The sequence below is a fragment of the Tachyglossus aculeatus genome, chromosome 1 (assembly GCF_015852505.1).
Source record: "Tachyglossus aculeatus isolate mTacAcu1 chromosome 1, mTacAcu1.pri, whole genome shotgun sequence".
NCBI lineage: Eukaryota > Metazoa > Chordata > Mammalia > Monotremata > Tachyglossidae > Tachyglossus > Tachyglossus aculeatus.
The window spans coordinates 799,366-820,181 of record NC_052066.1 but is presented as its reverse complement, the minus strand read 5'-3'; the positions used below and the strand labels follow the sequence as shown (position 1 = coordinate 820,181).

The 20,816-nt window shown below is 55.9% G+C and overlaps 1 protein-coding gene across 1 annotated transcript in view; it reads left to right on the top strand.

The window, feature by feature from the left end:
• Positions 1-20,816, top strand: part of ADCY5 (adenylate cyclase 5) — a 72,535-nt gene that overhangs the window by 42,956 nt on the left and 8,763 nt on the right. The window contains exons 6-19 of the mRNA XM_038751371.1: positions 1,103-1,230; positions 3,688-3,846; positions 4,662-4,803; positions 6,899-7,045; positions 7,787-7,809; positions 9,140-9,284; positions 9,550-9,647; positions 10,281-10,368; positions 12,841-12,957; positions 13,461-13,625; positions 14,815-14,993; positions 15,757-15,783; positions 17,186-17,318; positions 19,006-19,269. Coding sequence (XP_038607299.1) covers positions 1,103-1,230; positions 3,688-3,846; positions 4,662-4,803; positions 6,899-7,045; positions 7,787-7,809; positions 9,140-9,284; positions 9,550-9,647; positions 10,281-10,368; positions 12,841-12,957; positions 13,461-13,625; positions 14,815-14,993; positions 15,757-15,783; positions 17,186-17,318; positions 19,006-19,269 — 1,815 coding nt within the window. The remainder of the gene's footprint in view (positions 1-1,102; positions 1,231-3,687; positions 3,847-4,661; positions 4,804-6,898; positions 7,046-7,786; positions 7,810-9,139; positions 9,285-9,549; positions 9,648-10,280; positions 10,369-12,840; positions 12,958-13,460; positions 13,626-14,814; positions 14,994-15,756; positions 15,784-17,185; positions 17,319-19,005; positions 19,270-20,816) is intronic.

Genomic DNA, 20,816 nt, shown 5'->3' with positions numbered 1-20,816 from the left:
TCTTACCTCCCCCTCCCGTCCCCTGGCGAGAAGCATCGTGGCTCAGTGGAAAGAGCACGGGTTTTGGAGTCAGGGGTCATGGGTTCAAATTCCGACTCTGCCAATTGTCAGTTGTGTGACTTTAGGCAAGTCACTTCACTTCTCAGTGCCTCAGTTCCCTCATCTGTAAAATGGGGATTAAGACCGTGAGCCCCCCGTGGGACAACCTGATCTCCTTGTAACCTCCCCAGCGCTTAGAACAGTGCTTTGCACATAGTAAGCGCTTAATAAATGCTATCGTTATTATAATCAATCAGTCAATCGTATTTATTGAGCGCTTACTGTGTGCAGAGCGCTTGGGAAGTACAAGTTGGCAACATATAGAGACACTCCCTACCCAACAGTGGGCTCACAGTCTAAAAATAATTATAATTATTCTGTCTGCCCCTGCCGCCCAATGTCACCCCCTGCCACCCTCTGCCCCTGCAGCCCTCTGTCGCCCCCTGCCGCCCTGTCGCCCCCTGCAGCCCTCTGTCGCCCCCTGCAGCCCTCTGCCTGCCCCTGCCGCTCTGTCAATCAATCAATCAATCAATCGTATTTATTGAGCGCTTACTGTGTGCAGAGCACTGTACTAAGCGCTTGGGAAGTACAAGTTGGCAACATATAGAGACAGTCCCTACCCAACAGTGGGCTCACAGTCTAAAAGCCCCCTGCCGTCCTCTGTCTGCCCCTGTCGCCCTCTCTCACCCTGTGGCGCCCTCGGTCACCCCTAGCCATCCCCTGCCGCCCTCTGTCACTCCCGACGTCCCTTGCCGCCCCCGTCTGCCTCTGCCGTGCCCTATCCCCCTCTGCCACCCCCTGCCACCTTCTCTCTGCCCCTGCCGCCCTCTGCCGTCCCCTACCGCCTCCTGCCGCCCTCTTGGCTCCCGCGGGGTTCTTTGCCCCGGGCAGGGATTGGGTGGGCAGGAGACTCCGCGTGGCCCAGCCGGGCACCCCGGGGCCCCGAGCGCCTCCGTTCTCTCAGGCCCCGGTCTGTCTGCCGGCCGGCCGGCCGGGCCGGGCCGGGCCGCGCCCTAAAAGGCAATATATCCCCGGTTTGAGCCGGGCGCCCCCTCCCCCGCAGGAGAACCACTGTTTACGGATCAAGATCCTTGGCGACTGTTACTACTGCGTGTCGGGGCTCCCGGAGGCCCGCGCCGACCACGCCCACTGCTGCGTGGAGATGGGCATGGACATGATCGAGGCCATCTCGTGAGTCCCCGCGCCCGGGTGGAGCCGGGGTTACCGGGGGTTACCGGGGGTTACCGGGGGCAACGGGGGCGGCAGGACCAGCCCCCTCACGGGCTCCCCCTGCCGGACACCTGGACGCGCGACGGGAGGGGAAGGGGGAGAGCGCGCGCAAGCGCTCACGGGCTCCCCCTGCTGTCCACTTTCATTCATTCATTCAATTCATTCAATCGTATTTATTAATCAATCAATCGTATTTATGGAGCGCTTACTGTGTGCAGAGCACTGTACTAAGCGCTTGGGAAGTACAAGTTGGCAACATATAGAGACAGTCCCTACCCAACAGTGAGCTTACAGTCTAAAAGTATTTATTAAGCGCTTACTGTGTGCAGAGCACTGCACTAATAATAATCAAGCGCTTACTATGTGCAAAGCACTGTTCTAAGCGCTGGGGAGGTTACAAGGTCATCAGGTTGTCCCACAGGGGGCTCACAGTTTTAACCCCCATTTTCCAGATGAGGGAACTGAGGCACAGAGAAGTGAAGTGACTTGCCCAAAGTCACACAGCTGACAATTGGCGGAGCCGGGATTCGAACCCCTGACCTCTGACTCCAAAGCCCGGGCTTTTTCCACTGAGCCACGCTGCTTCTCTAAGTGTTGGGAAAGTATAATACAACAATAAACAGTGACATTGCATGCCCACAACGAGCTCACAGTCTAGAGGGGAAGACAGACATCAATACAAATAAATTAAAATAGGGAAGCAGCATGGTGTAGTGGATAGAGCACCGGCCTGGGAGTCAGAGGGTCAAGGATTCTAATCCCGGCTCTGTCACCTGTCTGCAGTGTGACTTTAGGCAAGTCACTTCACTTCTCTTTGCCTCAGTTATCTCGTCTTTAAAATGGGGAATAAGACTGTGAGCCCTAAGCAGGACAGGGACTGTGTCCAACCCGATTTGCTTGTATCCACTCCAGCGCTTATTACAGTGCCTGCACATGGTAAACGCTTAACAAATACTATAATTATTAATTATTGTTAGATATGCCTACTTATTTTATTTTGTTGGTATGTTTGGTTCTGTTCTCTGTCTCCCCCTTTTAGACTGTGAGCCCACTGTTGGGTAGGGACTGTCTCTATGTGATGCCAATTTGTACTTCCCAAGTGCTTAGTACAGTGCTCTGCACATAGTAAGCGCTCAATAAATACGATTGATTGATTGATTGATTGATGTCTCTGAGCCTCAGTTACCTCATCTGTAAAATGGGGATTAAGACTGTGAGCCCCGTGGGACAACTTGATCACATTGTACCCCCCGCCCGCAGCGCTTAGAACAGTGCTCTGCACATAGTAAGCGCTTAACAAATGCCATTATTATTATTATTATTATTATTATTACATAAGCTCTGTGGGACTGGGGGTGGGGTGGGAGCGCACTCACTCGCTCCCCCTGCTTGCTGGACATTCACCCGGCTTCTTCCTTACCCCACTCCCCATCCCGGTGCCCACTTCTGATGGGCAAGACACGGGGAGAAGGTGGCATTCCCCCACTCTCGGTTATCCGGGAAGCGAATAACGGAAGAAGCAGCATGGCCTAGTGGATAGAGCACGGGTCTGGGAGTTAGGAGGACCTGGGTTCTAGTCCTGTTCAGCCACTTGTTTACTGTGTGACCTTGGGCAAGTTACTTGTCACTTGTTTCCGTGTGGCCGGAAACACCACAGGTCCAGAGAGGTCAGACAGACCCATCGACCAGCCTAGGTGATGAGTCGCTGGGGTGAATCAGTGATGGAAAGGGGAGAGACGGGGTGTGGGATGGTCTGTGACGGGCCACTGGGGGAGAGTCAGGGATGGGAAGGGGAGAGTCAGGGGTGTTGAATAATAATAATAATAATAACAATAATAATAATGGTGTTTGTTAAGCACTTACTATGTACAAAGCACTGTTCTAAGCGCTGGGGGGATACAAGTTGATCAGGTTGTCCCACGTGGGGCTCACAGTCTTAATCCCCATTTTACAGATGAGGGAACTGAGGCACAGAGAAGTTAAGTGACTTGCCCAAAGTCACACAGCTGACAGTTGGTGGAGTTTGGATTTGAACCCATGACCTCTGACTCCAAAGCCCGTGCTCTTTCCACTGAGCCATGCTGCTTCTCTGGGTCACTGGGGAGAGTCAGGGATGGAGAGGGGAAAATCAGGGGAGTGAGGTGTTCCATGTTGGGTCTCTGGGTGAGAGTCGGGGATAGAGAAGGGAGAGTCAGGGGTATTGGGTGGTCCATGTTGGATCACTGGGGGAAGAGTCGGGCAGTATAGGATGGTCAATCCCAGACCATCAGGGTGAATGTCTAGGAGAGCGGGCGGCACCTGGTTATTTGCCCCCAGGCCGACAGGGCACGGGCCGACCTGGGGTCGTGGCCTAGGGATGGCTGTCTGGGCAGGGGCCCGGAGGGACTGGGTGCTGACCACGGTGTTCTGTGCCCCCAGGCTGGTGCGGGAGGTGACTGGTGTGAACGTGAACATGCGTGTGGGCATCCACAGTGGCCGTGTGCACTGCGGTGTGCTCGGCCTGCGCAAGTGGCAGTTTGACGTCTGGTCCAACGATGTCACACTCGCCAATCAAATGGAGGCGGGTGGTGCAGCGGGGTGAGTGTCCATTGGTCCATCTGTCCATTACCTAGAGGCCCTGCCCCCTCCCTACTTCCCCAGATGAGGTGAGTGTCCGTCCATTTGTCCATCTATCCATCCGTCCATCCACTACCTGGTGGCCCCCTCTCTCCTGACCCAGGCGGGGTGAGTGGCCATCTGTCCACCCATCCATCCACTACCTGTCTGCCCTGCCCCCACCCTCTTACCCCAGGCAGCATGAGTGTCCATCCATCCGTCCACTCCTTGGTGGCCCCGTCCCCTCCACCCCATCCGAGGCAGGGTGAGTGTCCGTCCAACAGTTCGTCAACTTCCTGGTGGCACTGTGCCCTCCCTCCCGCCCCCAGGCAGGGTGAGTGTCCATTCACCATCTGTCCATCCACTCCCTGGCAGCCCTGCCCCTTCCCTCCTGCCCCAGGCATCATGAGTGTCCATCCGGCTGTCAGTCCACTCCCAGTGGCCCTGCCCTTCCTCTCACCCCTCAATTGGGGCAGGCCGAGTCCCTGGCTCCCGGAGAGCAGATCGCCCCAGGGTCGTGGGATGGGGGGTGAGGGCGGAGGAGAGGGGTCTGCGTCCCCCTGCCCGGATGTGGTGACCCTGCCCAGGGAGGCTTGGCCTGCTGCGGCCCAGAGCCTGAAGGAAATCAGGCCTGGCTCTCATGAAATCAGGCTTCGGAGCCAGAGACGGTGGCTCGCTCCACTCCTGGTGGCCCCACCATTCCGCGCTGCACCGGAGCCGGGGGGTGGGAGCGGGTAGCCTGGGTCCGGCTGGATGTGAAGACACTCCCTGCCCCGCTCCTACCCCCACCCCCACAGGCGCATTCACATCACCAAGGCCACGCTTAACTACCTGAACGGAGACTACGAGGTGGAACCGGGGTCCGGGGGTGAGCGCAACGCTTACCTCAAGGATCACAACATCGAAACCTTTCTCATCATTCGCTGCAGCCAGAAGCGGGTGAGCTGGGGGCCGGGGCAGCCGGGGGTGGGCCCCGGGGGTGGGCCTGGGGGAGCGGGAAGTGTCCTTCTCCCCCCTCTAGATGGTAAGCTTGTTGTGGGCAGAGAACGTGTCCACCAACTTTATTGTATTGTCCTCTCCCAAGGGCTTAGTACAGTGCTCAGCCACAGTAAGGGCTCACTTAATATCACTGATGATGAGGACGATGATGATGTGAAGGAGTCTAGGGGCTGCCTGTCTGGAACCCCAGTGTCCCCTCTTGTGTGGTAGTGAGGTGGAGGCGAGGGGGAGTCTGAGTGCTGCCTGCTGGACTTACCCCAGCCCTGGGCAGTCGTTTCAACCTTCACAACATCACTGAAATCCATCCTTTTCTCTCCATCCAAACTGCTCCCAAGCTGATCCAAACACTTAGAAGCAGCATGCCTCAGTGGAAAGAGCCTGGGCTTTGGAGTCAGAGGTCATGGGTTCAAATTCCAGCTCTGCCAAATGTTAGCTGTGTGACTTTGGGCAAGTCACTTAACTTCTCTGTGCCTCAGTAACCTCCTCTGTAAAATGAGGATTAAGACTGTGAGCCCCCCGGGGACAACCTGATCACCTTGTAACCTCCCCAGCACTTAGAACAGTGCTTTGCACATAGTAAGTGCTTAATAAATGCCATTATTATTATTATTATTATTATTATTATTATTATTATTATCCTATCGTGCCTTGACTCCTGCATCAGCCTCCTTGCTCACCTCCCAGACTCCTGCCTCTCCCCAATTTCACTCTGCTACCCAGATCATTTTTCTGCATAAACATTCAATCCACATCTCTCCTTTCCTCAAGACCCTCCAGGAGTTGCCCATCCACCTCTACATTCTACAGAAACTTGTCACCATCAGCTTTAAAGCCCTCTATCAGTTCATCCCACCCTACCTCACCTCACTAATTGCTTCCTACAACCCAGCCCACACACTTCACTTTTCCCCCAAAGTCTTCTTAAAGTCCCATCTCCTCCAAGAGGCCTTTCCTAACTGAACTCCCACTTTCCTCATCTCCCACTCCCTCTGTGTCACCCTGCCTTGCTCCCTTTGCTCTTCCCCCCTCCCAGCTCCACAGCACTTATGTACTTATCTGTAATTTATTTATTCAGTCGTATTTACTGAGCGCTTATTGTTGTCTGTCTCCCGGACTCTAGACTGCATGATTGTTGTGGGCAGGGAATGTATCTGTTTATTATTGAATTGTACTTTCCCAAATGCTTAGTACAGTGTTCTGCACACAGTAAGCATTCAATAAATACAGTTGAATGAATGAAGGAATAGCAGCAAACTTCTCACTGCCCCTCCATCTTGTCTATCTTATCACCTACCTCTCACCTACATCCTCCTCTGGCCTAGTGGCTTAGTGGAAAGAGCACAGGCTTGGGAGTAAGAGTTCGAGTTCTAATCCTGGCTCTGCCACTTGTCTGCTCTGAGACCTTGGGCAAGCCACTTAACTTCTCTGGGCCTCAGTTACCTCATCTGTAAAATGGGGATTGACTGTGAGCCCCACATGGGACAATCTGCTTACCTTATGTCTACCCCAGTGCTTCAAGAGGCCGTCCCCAACTAAACCCTCATTTCCTCTACTCCCTCTCCCTTCTGTGTCACCCTTGTCTCCCCGTCTTGATCGTAAACTCCTTGTGGTCAGGGAGCGTGTCTACCAACTCTGTGGTATTGCACTCTTCCAAGTGCTTAGTACAGTGCTCTGCACACAGTAAGCTCTTGGTCAGTACTACTGATGGGTTGATTAATGGATGGATTTATATATGTATATATCCTGTATATATGTATACGTATATATGTTTGTACATATTTATTACTCTATTTATTTATTTATCTTACTTGTACATATCTATTCTATTTATTTTATTTTGTTAGTGTGTTTGGTTTTGTTCTCTGTTTCCCCCTTCTAGACTGTGAGCCTGCTGTTGGGTAGGGACTGTCCCTATGTGTTACTGACTTGTACTTCCCAAGTGCTTAGTACAGTGCTCTGCACACAGTAAGCGCTCAATAAATACGATTGATTTATTGATTGATTGATTGATTGATGGATTTTGATTGGCCCCCAGAAAGAGGAAAAGGCCATGATTGCCAGGATGAATCGACAACGTGCCAATTCCATCGGTCACAACCCACCCCCCTGGGCTGCTGACCGCCCCTTCTACAGCCACCGGGGTGGCGGCGGCCATCAGGTCTCCAAGGAAATGAAGAGGATGGTGAGTGGGGCGAAGAAGCCAGGCTGCGGGGCTTAAGGAAGACAGGCGGCAGGGCTCTGGGAACCAGAATCCAGGTGGCCGTGCTCAGGAAATGGGATTGAGGGAAACTAGGCCGCAGGTTAAAGGAAACCAGGCAACGGAATTTAAAGAAACCCAGCAGCGGGAAACCAGGTAGCTGGGCTCAGAGAACCAGGAAGCGGGATGGCAGGAAGCCAGGTCATGGAGTGAAAAGAACCCAGGGTTCGGGCTCACCAGAAGATGGGATGAGCTACAGGGTCCCTAGGGGCTGGGTGGCAGGAGTAGGCGTGGCCACTGTTGGCGGGGTTGGCGGGGGTGGGGGGGGAACTGAGGGGACAGGACCCTGCTGGGATTGCTGGGGAGACATCCGGGGACAGGACTGGGCAGGGCTGGCCTGGGGAAGGGCAGGGCTGGGATCAGGCTGGGATCAGGATGGGCCCGGCTGGGTTAAGTGGGGCTGGACTGAGCTGGGGCCAGGTAAGGTCAGCAGCCTCCCCCACCCCAACCTCACTGCCCCCTGCCCCCCTTGCTAGCCCCTCCATACCCAATTCCCCATCCGACCCTCCCCTGAGGGGAGCTTCAAGGAGAGAGAAGGAGTTCCAGTCTCATCCTGGGACCTGCCTCTCTGTGCCTGTGTCTCTGCTGTCTCGCTGTGTCTCTGCGTATCTCTGTCTCCTCCGTGTCTGTGTCTCTCTGCTGTCTCTGTGTCTCTGGGTCCCACAGGGTTTTGAAGACCCCAAGGACAAGTGAGTAGTGGTGGTTTTCTCCCCTTCGGCCCAGGACGGGTATGAGCGATTGGCGGGGGAAGAGGGGAGGGGAGGGACCCATTTGGTGTTCCAGTGTTGAAGTTCACCAGAGGAGTCACCATGGCAACATGTGTACACCCTCCCTCCATCACACCCCAATGACTGCTTTCCCCTCTGGGGGAGGAGTCAGGGGTGGCGGGGCAATCAGCCTTGGATAGGATGGGGTTAACCCCTCCCAGCCTTCTGTCCCCTCCCCTCAACCCCACCCCCACCCAAGACCCTTCCTCACAGGCTTGGGGAGGAGCCCCCCCAGGGGGGCAGATACAGCTGATCTGTCTCCATGTAGCTCAGGTCAGAGGTCACCTCAGCTATCCCTATCTCTCTTGCTCCTCACATATGAGGGCAGTCAGGGGCACTCCCTGGGCCTCAGAGATCTCTGGGGGAAAGTCGCTGGGGTGAGACTCTCAGGAGAGACTCTCGGAGGAGACAGGCAGAGGGGGGAGACTATGAGGCAGACAGAGTGACTGAGGTAGACTGGAGGAGACTCTTGGAGGAGACTAGGGGAGACTCTGAAATAAATAAATAAATATGTGCGAAGCACTGTTCTAAGTGCTGGGGGGGAATACAAGGTGATCAGGTTGTCCCACGTGGGCCTCACAGTCTTAATCCCCATTTTCTGGATGAGGTAACTGAGGCACAGAGAAGTGAAGTGACTTGCCCAAAGTCACACAGCTGACAAGTGGAGTCAGAATTAGAACCCATGACCTCTGACTCCCAAGCCCATGCTCTCCACTGAGCCACGCTGCTTCTCTAAACATGGGAAAATAAACATGGGAGGCACTCCAAGGTAGACCAGGGAGACTCTGAAGTAGATCGTGGAAAACTCAGCGGTAGACCAAGGGAGACTCTGAGATAGATTGGGGGTGACTCAGGTACACTGGGAGTGACTCTGAGGTAGACCGGGGGAGGCGCTGAGATAGACTGGGGGTGACTGAGGTAGACCAGGGGAGATGGATGTAGATTGGGGGAGTTTGAGGCAGATTGGGGATGCCTGAAATAGACTGGGGGAGACTCTGAGGGAGACTGGGGAGGCTCTGAGGTAGACTAGGAGAGACTGAGGCAGACTGGGGAAAACTCTGAGGTAAATTGGAGGAGACTCTGAGATGGACTGAAGGAGTGTCTGATGTAGACTGGGGGTGACTCTTGAGGTAGACCTGGGGAGGCTCTGAGGTAGACTGGGGGAGACTCTGGGGGTGATTTCTGGGGGGAGACTAGGGAGACCCAGGGGGTGGTGGTGGAGAGGCAGCATACCCCACGCCCCGGTCCCCAGGAACACTCAGGAAAACATGAACCCCGAGGACGAGGTGGACGAGTTTCTGGGCCGAGCCATCGATGCCCGGAGCATCGACCGGCTACGATCTGAGCATGTGCGGAAATTCCTACTGACTTTCCGGGAGCCCGACCTGGAACGGAAGGTGGGGGCCAGGCTGGGTCGGGCTGGGGGGGGGAGTGTCCAAGCATGGGGGGCTGGGGCACTGAAGGAGGAGGGGAGAGCGGAGGGGAGGAGAGGGGAGGGAAGGGAGGGCCCTAGGGAAGAAGTGGGGGCACGGGGGGCGGGGTAGAGAGCCCTTGGGCTCACTTAGACAGGTTGGGCCTGCATGGGCAGGCCTGGTGCATGGGCATTGTGGACAGGATGGGCAGTGAAGACAGGGTGGCCTACCCCCTCCTCCCTGTCTCTAGTACTCCAAGCAGGTGGACGGCCGGTTCGGAGCTTACGTGGCCTGCGCCTCCATCGTCTTTCTGTTCATCTGCCTCGTCCAGATGACCGTCGTTCCCCAGTGAGTCCAGCACCCCCCCAACCCTGCCCCTCCCCCAGCACCCCACCACCGTCTCCTTGACCCCACACTCGGTTCCTTCCCCAGCACCCCACCACCACCACCCCCACCACCTCCCCCACTCTCCTTTGTCTCCACACCCCACCCCCAGCACCCTGCCAGGCTCCCCTTGCTCTGTCCCCACCACTTCCCACCCTGCCACCCTCCCCTTGTCCTTGGGCCCTTTCCCCAGCACCCCACCCCCTATCATTGCCCCGGCCCAACCCCCAGCCCCCCTGCCCCTACCACCTCCCACAGTCCTGGCTTGTACACCCATTTTCCCCACACAAACCCCCGACCCCCAGGACCCCACTCTCCCTCTCCCCCAAGACCCCACACCCCTATGACATTGCCCCCGGGATCCCCGAACGGGGACCCTTCCCCCAGCCCCTGCCCTCCACATGCGCGAAGGACCCACTGTCCAGTCGACCTCCCTGGGATCCCAGGGCACATCACCAGGCGGTGGGCAGGTCCACGGGACCAGAATCCTGGGGGCGTCCTGGCCAGCCCCTGCCCCCGCCCCCACCGGCCCCCTCACCCAGCTGGATGGGCCGACCGCCCCCGGTAACGGGAGCCCCCGGCCCGGCCCGGCCCCAGCTCCAGGTTCATGCTGGGCGCCTACCTGGCCGCTGCCCTGATGCTCACGGCTGTGGTGTTTGTGTCCGGGGTCTACACCTGCACCACGGTGAGCGCCTTCCTGCCCCACCCCCCATCTCCCCACTCCACACACCCCACCCACCCCACCATGACCATCATCAAAATCATAATCAACAATCATTTAATAAATCACTTTTATTGATGTCTGTCTCCCCCACTCTAGTCTGTGAACTCATTGTGGGCAGAGAATGTCACTGTCTATTGTTGTATTGTACTTTCCCAAGTGCTTACTACAGTGCTCTGCACACAGTAAGTACTCAATAAATATGATTGAATGAATGAATGAATGAAATAACATGGTGCAAATAACAGTGCCATTTGTTAAGCACTAATTATAATAATAATAATAATGACATTTATTAAGTGCTTACTATGTGCAAAGCACTGCTCAAAGCGCTGGGGAGGTTACAAGGTGATGAGGTTGTCCCAAAGTTGGCTCACAGTCTTAATCCTCATTTTACAGATGAGGTAACTGAGGCACAGAGAAGTTAAGTGATTTGCTCAAAGTCACACAGCTGACAATTGCCGGAGCCGGGATTTGAACTCATGACCTCTGACTCCAAAGCCTGGGCTCTTTCCACTGAGCCAAGCTGCTTCTCTGTCTCATATTGGGTTCATAGTCTAAGTGGGAGGGACAACAGGTCTTGAATCCCCATTTTACTACCACTGAAGCAGCCTGGCTTAGTGGAAAGAGCACAGGCTTGGGAATCAGAGGTTGTGGGTTCTAATCCCAGATCCACTACTTGTCTGCTGTGTGACTTTGGGCTAGTCACTTAACTTCTCTATGCCTCAGTTACCTCATCTGTAAAATGGGGATTAAGATTCTGAGCCCCATGTGGGACAACCTAATTACCTTGTAACCTCCCCCAGCTCTTAGAAAAGTGCTTTGCAATTATAATGATAGTATTTATTAAGTGCTTACTATGTGCAAAGCACTGTTCTAAGCACTGGGGAGGTTACAAGGTAATCAGGTTGTCCCACAGGGGCTCACAGTCTTAATCCCCATTTTACAGATGAGGTAACTGAGGCGCAGAGAAGTTAAGTGACTTGCCCAAAGTCACACAGCTGACAAGTGGCAGAGCCGGGATTTGAACCCATGACCTCTGACTCCAAAGCCCGGGCTCTTTCCACTGAGCCATGCTGCTTCTCTAATTAGTAAGCGCTTAATAAATTCCATCATTATTATTATTACCTCAGTGCTTAGAACAGTGCTTGGCACATAATACGTGCTAAACAAATACCATAATTATTGTTATTATTATAATAGCAAAATTTGTTAAGTGCATACTATATGCATAATAAATGCTATCATTATTATTATTATTATTATTATTACTATGTGCCAAGTGCATACTATGTGCCAAGCACTGTACTAAATGCTGGGGTAGATACAAGATGATCAGATCAGGCACAGTCCTTGACCCATAGGACAAGGATCATATCTGTTCCTCCCTGTGCCCCTCTTCTCCTCCAGTGCTTAGCAAAGTGTGTATGTGTGTGTATGTTTGCATGCGTGTGTGTCTGTGTGAGTATGCCCAGACTCCCCATCACACTGGCAGCTCCTCGAGGGCAAAAACCATGTCTCTGCCTCCCTCTGTCCCTCCCCCAGCTCCCAGGAGAGAGAGAGAGAGAGAGAGAGAGAGAGAGAGAGAGAGAGAGAGAGAGAGAGAGAGAGAGAGAGAGAGAGAAAGAGAGAGAGAGAAAGAGAGAGAGAGAGTGTGTGTGTGTGCATCCATGTGTGTCCTGTCTCCCCATCAGACTGGCAGCTCCCAGAGGGCAGGGGTCATGTCTCCTCCTCCCTTTCGCCCGCCTCAGTGCCCAGAAGAGAGTGAGTGAGAAGAGAGAGAGAGAGAGAGAGAGAGAGAGTGTGTGTGTGTGTGTATGTGTGTGTGTATGTGTGTGTGTCTGTCACATCTGCCTATCAGACTAGCAGCCCTTTGAGGTCAGGGATCATGGCTCCTCCTCCCTCTGCCCTCCTCAAACGCCCAGCACTGTGTGTGTTTATGTGCATAAATGTATGTGTGTCTGGTCTCCCCATCAGACTGGCAGCCCTTCAAGGGTAATGACTGTGTCTCCTCCTTCCTCTTTCCCTCCCCCAGTGCCCCGCACAGTGCGCATATGTGTGTATGTGGGTATCCTGTCTCCCCATCAGACTGGCAGCCCACCAAAAGCAGGGACTGTCTCTCCTCCTCCCTCCGCCCTTTCCCAGTGCCCAACACAGTGTGTGTGTATGTGTGTGTGGGCACATGCGCGCATATGTGTATGTGTGTTCTGTTTCCCCATAAGATTGGCAGCTCCTCGAGGGCAGGGACTGTGCCTCCTCATCTTCCCTCTGCCCCTCCCCACCCCAGCTGGCGGAGGGCCCTGGAGAGACGAGTCCTGGGGGTGGATGGTGGAAGGAATGTGGGAGCATATGGGGAGGGAGTAGCCATTGGTGGCGGTCTCCGGGGCCAGGGAAGCAAGGCTGACTGGGCCCCCGCGTGGCCCCCACTGCCCCCAGCTGTGCCCGGCGCCCCTGCAGTCGCTGTCCCGGAAGATCGTCCAGTCCCGGAGGAACAGCACGGCAGTCGGTGTCTGCACCATCTCCCTCGTGTTCCTGTCTGCCTTCGTCAACATGGTAGGTGCGCCCAGCCCCCGCCCCCAGCGTGGGCCAGCCCAAGCCCCTCAGACCAGGCCTCATCACAGGCCGGGCCAAGCGAGAGGCCAGGCTGAGCCCCATGAGCCAAGCTGAGCCACAGCACAAAGCCCGGGCCTAGTCACAGGCCCAGCCGAGCCTCACAGGCCGGGCTGAGCTGCACAGGCCGGGTTTAGTCACGGGACGAGCCATACCACAGGCCAAGTTGAGCCACACAGGCTGGGCCTAGTCACAGGCTGGCCTGAGCCCCAGGCCAGGTCAAGCCTTCCGGGCAGGGCCAAGCCACAGGCCAGGCCAGGCCGAGCTTCCCAGGCCAGGCTGACCCATGTGGCCGAGCCAGGCCACGGGCTGGGCCGAGCTGAGGGAAGTTCTATCTGGTGTCTCTGGTGGACGAGGCTGGGGGCAGGGGGAGATGTAGGTGGGCCAGGGAAGGATATGGGGCATTGTCTCAGCCCAGCCCCACCACTGCCCTGCCCCACCCCCAGTTCACATGCAGCCGCGTGGACCTGCTCAGCTGTCTGGCTGCCGAGCACAACGTTTCACGGAACGAGATCAACGCCTGCCACGTGCTCGCGTCTGAGCTCAACTTCACCCTGGGTGCGGAGCTGACCTCCTGCGGCAGCTCCCAGCCTCAGTGCCACTTTCCTGAGGTGCGGGGGTGTGGCAGGTGTTGGGGGAGGGAAGGTGGCACTGCAGGAGGTGGTACTGGTTGGGGGGCATTGTGGGGGGTAGCTCTGCAAGGAGGGACTGCAGGAGAGGAAATGCTGGGGAGGTACTGGGGGGGTGGGCATTGCAGGGGCTGCTGCCAGGGGTGGCACCATGGTGGGGGTGGGCAAGGCTGCCTCTCCCAAGATCTCTGGCCCACTGCCCTGGAGGCCTTTCCCCTTCTCCTGGCAGGACTGAGGCTCAGAGAGGGGCATCCACTGGTCCAGGGTCACACAGAAACTTGGGACTGAAGCAGCGTGGCCTAGTGGAAAGAGCGTGGGCTTGGGAGTCAGAGGATGTGGGTTCTAATCCCTGCTCTGCCACTTATCAGCTGTGTGACCTTGGGCAAGTCACTTAACTTCTCTGTGCCTCAGTTACCTCATCTGTAAAATGGGGATTAAGACTTTGAGCCCCACGTGGGAAAACCTGCTTACCTTGTATCTACCCCAGTACTTAGAACAGTGCTTGGCACATAGTAAGTACTTAACAAATACCACCATTATTATTACTGTTATCATCATTAACTCAGGATTCCTGTCTCCCAGTCAGGAATTAACAATTACCATCATCATAATAATAATTATTACTATTCTCTGGGCCTCAGTGACCTCATCTATAAAATGGGGTGTGAGCCCCATATGGGACAGGGACCGTGTCCAACCTGATTACCTTGTGTCTACCCCAGTGCTTAGAAAAGTACTTGGCACATAGTAAGTGCTTAACAAATACCACCATTATTATTACTGTTTTCATCATTAACCCAGGATTCCTGTCTCCCAGTCCCCTTCCACTCCCTCAGTGTCCAGGCCGGAGCCCCTTTCCCATCCGCCCAGAGGGACAGAAGGAGGGGGATGTCTTTGACCTCCCTTCCCACCCCCTCCCAGTTATTGGGGTCCTCTCGCCCTGGAGGCCTCGGGTGACTGCCCCGTCCCTGGTCCAGCCCGTGGCGCTGACCACGTAGACCCTGCCAGCTTCCTACATTCCCTGAGATGCATGGCCCTCTCCCCACCTCCTCGGTCCCCTTGACTCCCCCTGACCACCGCTGGCCCTCCCAGTCCCCAACTGCACCCACAATCGTCCCCTCAGCCCCCCCGGGGGCGTCTGATGGGGTCGGGGCGGGGTGTTTCTCCCCAGTACTTCACCTACAGCGTGCTGCTGAGCCTGCTGGCCTGCTCGGGGTTCCTGCAGATGAGCTGCCCAGGGAAGCTGGCGCTGCTGCTGGTGGCCGAGGCGGTCTACGTCCTCATCGTCGAGGGCCCCGCCGCCGCCCTCTTCGACAACGCCGACCTGCTCAACGCCGCCGCCGACGTCCTGTGGGTGGCCCCGCACGCGCCGCCCCAGACCCCCGGCCCGGCCCAGACCCCCCCACTTCCCGCCCACCTCCACCTAGGCCCCCCACCCCAGGCAGCATGGCCTAGTGGCAAGAGCACGGGCTTGGGAGTCAAAGGACGTACTTTCACATGTCGCCTCTGCCACACGTTTGCTGTGTGGCCTTGGGCAAATCACTTAACTGCTCTGGGCCTCAGTTACCTCATCTGGAAAATGGGGATTAAGACTGTGAGCCTCACGTGGAACAGCCTCACTACCTTGTATCCACTCTAGCGTTTAGAACAGTGCTTGGCACATAGTAAGCATTTAACAAATACCATACGCATTAATTATTATTATTATTATGCCTGGCCCCACCGCCCTCCCTGGACCTGGCATGGGCACAGACCCCAGCCCGGCCCCCAGCCATGCCTGCCTCTCCCCCCGCCCCAGCCCGGCCCCATGAAGGGGCGGGGAAGGGGCGGACTGGAGTGTCTTGGGGTGAAGGAGCTGCCCTGTCCCCGTCTCTGGGTCTGGCCCTGTAGAGGGAGAGAGGGAGGGAGGGGCTGGGACTGTTAGGGATCTAGATCAGACCCAGGAGGAGTTTCCTAGAGCCCTCTTGGCTCCGGGAAGGCCCCATACCCTCTATCGGAGGTGGGGGGGCGGGGGGGCGCCCCCGGGGACTAACAGGGTCCGGCAGGGGAGGGCGACTCGGGCCGGGCGGACCGAGCCTCGCTGACCTCGCCCCTCCGGCCTCTCTGTCCGCAGAGATTTTCAAAACGGGACCATGGAATGGTGAGTGTTCGGTCTGTGTTGGTCCCTGGAAGGAGCTCAGGGGGAGCTCGGGGGAGAACTCAGGGGGAGCTCGGAGGGAACTCAGGGGGAGCTCGGGGGGCTTGGGGCTCGCGGCCGGGCCAGACCGGGCCGGGCAGGGCAGACCAACATCACAGGGAGGGAGAGAAGGACGGGGACTGAACCTGCTGCCCAGCCCTGGAAGACCAGTCCAGACCAGTCCAGACCAGACGAGCAGGAAGGCACCCCCAGTGTGAATCAGGGGGAACATAACCCTTCACACTGGGGGAGACTGCGCCCCCCCGCCCCATCCTCTGCAACCAATCCGTCATCAATCAGTGGCACTTATTGAGCCGTTACCGTGTGCAGAGCACTGTCCTGAGCGCTGGGGAGAGCACAGGACAACAGAGTTGGTGGACATTCATTCAATCGTATTTATTGAGCGCTTACTGTGTGCAGAGCACTGTACTAAGCGCTTAACCCTAACCCTAACCAGCATAATTCCTGCCCTCAAAGAGCTCAAAGTTCTCTATTCCTCATCCTCCACCTTTCCGCCACTCACCGCATCCTTCTGCTCCCCCTCCTCTTCATCCCCACTGCCCTCCTCCTCATCCTTCTCGTCCCCCTCCCCGGGCCGATGTCCGGGAGAGGCCGAAGGGGGACGGAGCCTACTCTAGGCGGAGCCGAGGGCAGCTCCTCCGCAACCACGAGGCTGCCAGAAAGCGCACTGCTGCATTGCTGAATGCTGGATGGTCAGCGCTGGCTGCTAAGCATTGGATGTTGAGCACTGGCAGCGGAGTGCTTGTTTTAGACTGTGAGCCCACTGTTGGGTAGGGACTGTCTCTATATGTTGCCAACTTGTACTTCCCAAGCGCTTAGTACAGTGCTCTGCACACAGTAAGCGCTCAATAAATACGATTGATTGATTGATTGATTGATTGTTACTGAGCACTAGTTGTAGGGCTCTGGCTGTGGAGCACCGCCTGCCAAGCACTGGCAGGCGGGCACTGGCTACTGAGTGCTGGATGCTAAGTACGGCCTGCCGAGCACTGGTTACTGAGCGCTGGGTGCTGAGCGCTGTCTGTGGAGCACTGGCTGCCGAGCACCGTCTGAAGAGAACGGGTCGGCTCACTGGTCTATGACCTGGGGCGAGGGCTGGAGGCTGTGAAGACTAGGGACCCCCAGACAATCCAAAGCTCCTTGCAACCAATAGCCCCCTCCCCTCTCCTTTCCTCCCCTCCTTTCTCCTTCCCTCCCATCTGTCCGGGGTGGGGCTGCTGCAGGCTGTAGACCACCATCCACACTTTCGGGGTTGCGGCCCTGCTCCCTGGGGTGGGGGGCAGGGGTGGGCTGGGGGTCCGGGCAGAGTCCCAGCAGCGCGGCCCTCCCCCCCCCACCCCCGCAGCCACCCCCAGGAGACCAAGGTGTCCCTGAAGATCGTGACCCCACTGGTGATCAGCGTCTTCGTCCTGGCCCTCTACCTTCACGCCCAGCAGATGGAGTCCACAGCCAGGCTCGACTTCCTCTGGAAGCTGCAGGTGAGGGCAAGGCCGAGGCCGGAGGCCGGTTGTGGGGGGCGGGAGGAGGGCCGGGTGGTGCCATGAGCCAGGCAGAACCGACTGATAGTCCTGAGGTTGGTTGAGGGGGTGGAAGGCTGGATGGTGCCATGGGCCAGGGAGGATCGACCGACAGGCCCAAGGTTGGTTGCGGGTTTGGACTGCCCCCGCCCTTGGTGAAAGCCCACCAGGTCCCAACCTCGGCCTCAGCCCCTCACCTCTAGCCCCTTGTCCCCAAACCCAGCCCTCAGCTCCAAACCCTGGCCAAGTTGTTTTTGTTTTTTTAAAGTGACCTTTGTTAAGCGCTTACTATGTATCAAGCACCGTTCTAAACACTGGGGTTAGACACAAGGTCAGACACAGGCAGGGACATGGTGCTCTCAGTGTAGGTAGGAGGGACAACAGGTATTGAAATCCCCATCTTGCAGTTGGGGAAACTGAAGCACAGAGAATAATGATAAGCCCTTAGTACAGTGCTCTGCACACAGTAAGTGCTCAATAAATATGATTGAATGAATAATAATAATAATGGTATTTGTTAAGTGCTTACCCTGTGCCGATGTACTATGCAGCGTGGCTCAGTGGAAAGAGCCTGAGCTTTGGAGTCAGAGGTCATAGGTTTAAATCCCAACTCTGCTTTGGGCAAGTCACTTAACTTCTCTGGGCCTCAGTTCTCTCATCTGTAAAGCAGGGATTAAGACTGTGAGCCCCACGTGGGACAACCTGATCACCTTGTAGCCCCCCAGTGCTTAGTGCTTTGCGCATAGTAAGTGCTTAACAAATACCATCATTATTATTATTATTACAAGGTTATCAGGTTGTCCCACGTGGGGCTCACAGTCTTTAATCCCCATTCTACAGATGAGGGAACTGAGGAACAGAGAAGTGAAGTGACTTGCCCAAAGTCACACAGCCGACAAGTGGCGGAGCCGGGATTATGCCCCTGGCTCCAGGCAGGACGACCCCCAACCCACCCCTTGTGGGGGGCAGCATCTTTCCTGAGGCGAACACATGCCTCAGGAACCCCCCCCGCCCGAGGCATAACCCCCCCACCCCGACCCCCCACCAAACACCCACTCTCCAGCGGGGCTGTGCTCCTGTGGTCCCACGATACCACACTCCCCCTGCTGCACTCCCACGGTGTCATGGTCCCATGTTGCCTCGCTCCCCCGCTGCAGTCTCCCATTGCCGCACTCCCACGATGCTGTGCTCCTTCAGTGTCACATCCCCATGATGCTATGCTCCCATGATGCCGCACTTACCTGTTGTCTCATTCCCCCGATGCCACCCTTCCACAATGCTGCATTCCCCACGCACACACTATGCTCCCATGATATTTGGTTCCCACAATGCTGCAATCCCACAGTGCCACACTCCCCCCACCATGCTCCCATGTTGCTGCGCTCCCACGATGCGGCACTCCCACGATGCCATGCTCCCATGTTGCATTCCTATGAGGCCACGCTCCCCCCACCATACTCCCACAATGTTGCATTCGCACGATGCCATGCTCCCACAATGCTGCTGCTTTCACAAACCTGCGCTCCCGCCCGCCACACTCCCATAATGCCTCCCTCCCGTGATACCATGCTCCCACGGTGCCAAGCTCTCACCCGCCACACTCTCACAATGCTGCGCTCCCGTGGTGCCACATTCCCACCCGCCGCAGGCCACGGAGGAGAAGGAAGAGATGGAGGAGCTGCAGGCGTACAACCGTCGGCTGCTGCACAACATCCTTCCCAAGGACGTGGCGGCGCACTTCCTGGCCCGCGAGCGGCGCAACGATGAGCTGTACTACCAGTCCTGTGAGTGCGTGGCCGTCATGTTCGCCTCCATCGCCAACTTCTCTGAATTCTACGTAGAACTGGAGGCCAACAATGAGGGCGTCGAGTGTCTGCGCCTGCTCAACGAGATCATCGCAGACTTTGACGAGGTGGGCAAGGGCATACCTCCCCATGGGCTCCTGCCAAGTCCTACTTCCTCCCATCCCCCCTCAGGCCCTCGAGGTCCACCCATTATCTTACCACCTAATCATATTCAGTGGGCTCCTACTGTGTGCAAAGCACTGGACTGAGCACTAGGGAGAGGACAATAGAAGAAGCTGACAGTCTAATAATAATAATAATTGTAGCATTTGTTAAGCATGTACTATGTGCCAGCCACTGCACTAAGCGCTGAGGTGGATAAATGTAAATTGGGTTGGACACAGTCACTGTCCCATGTGGAAGCTGAAAGGCCTAGGGGAAGCAGCATGGCTCAGTGGAAAGAGCATGGGCTTGGGAGTCAGAGATCATGGGCTCGAATCCCGGCTGCGCCACTTGTCAGCTGTGTGACCTTGGGCAAGCCACTTAACTTCTCTATGCCTCAATTACCTCGTCTGTAAAATGGGGATTAAGACTGTGAGCCCCAAGTGTGGCAACCTGATCACCTTGTATCCCCCCCAGCGCTTGGAACAGTGCTTTGCACATAGTAAGCACTTAACAAATACCACCATTACTATTAGTAGAAAGAGCACAGGCCTGGGAGTCAGAAATCATGGGTTCTAATTCTGGCTCCACCATGTCTGCTGTGCAACCTTGGGTAAGTCATTTAACTTCTCTGTGCCTCAGTTACCTCATCTGTAAAATGGGGATCTAGACTGTGAGCCCCACATAGAACAGGGACTGTGTCCAACCTGACTACTTTGTATCTACCCCAGTGCTTAGAAGAGTGGTTGGCACATAGTAAGTGCTGAACATTTGCCACTATAATCATTATTATTATTATTATTATGTAGGGCTCAAAGTCTCAATTCCTATTTTACTGATGAGGTGACTGAGGCCCAGGGAAGTAAAGTGACTTGCCCAGAGCCACACAGCAGACAAATGGCAGAGCCAGGATTAGAACCCATGACCTTTTGACTCCCAGGCCTGTGCTCTATCTACTATGCGATGCTGTTTCTCATGCTGCTATGCCATGCTTCTTCTCAGCGTGTGTGAATGTATGTCTACTGTGTGCAGAGCACTGGACCGAGCACTGGAGAGAGGACAATAGAGTTAGGAGACATGATGTGATTGCAGGAGGGCTTTGAAGATGAGGAGAACAACAGTCTGCCAGATGGGATGTGGAGGGGTTCCAGGCAGGAGGGAGGGCGGGAGCAAGGAGTCAGTGGCGAGAGAGATGAGGTTGAGTCCCACTGAGGAGTTGGGAGTGAGAGGAGCCAAGAGTGAGCTGAGATGTAGTGGGAGAAGAGAAATGGTTAAGGAGGCAGAGAGTAGATTGAAAGTCTTTAACTCAATGCACAGGAGTTTCTGCTTGATGTGGCCCACGTCCTCCCCCTGGGCTCCCGTCAGTCATATTTACTGAGCACCGATTGTGTGCAAAGCACTATACTAAGCGCTTGGGAGAGTACAGTTTAACAATAAATGGACACATTCCTGGCCACAGTGAGTTCACAGTCTAGAGGGGGAATGAGAAGATATGCACAGAACAACATTTTAG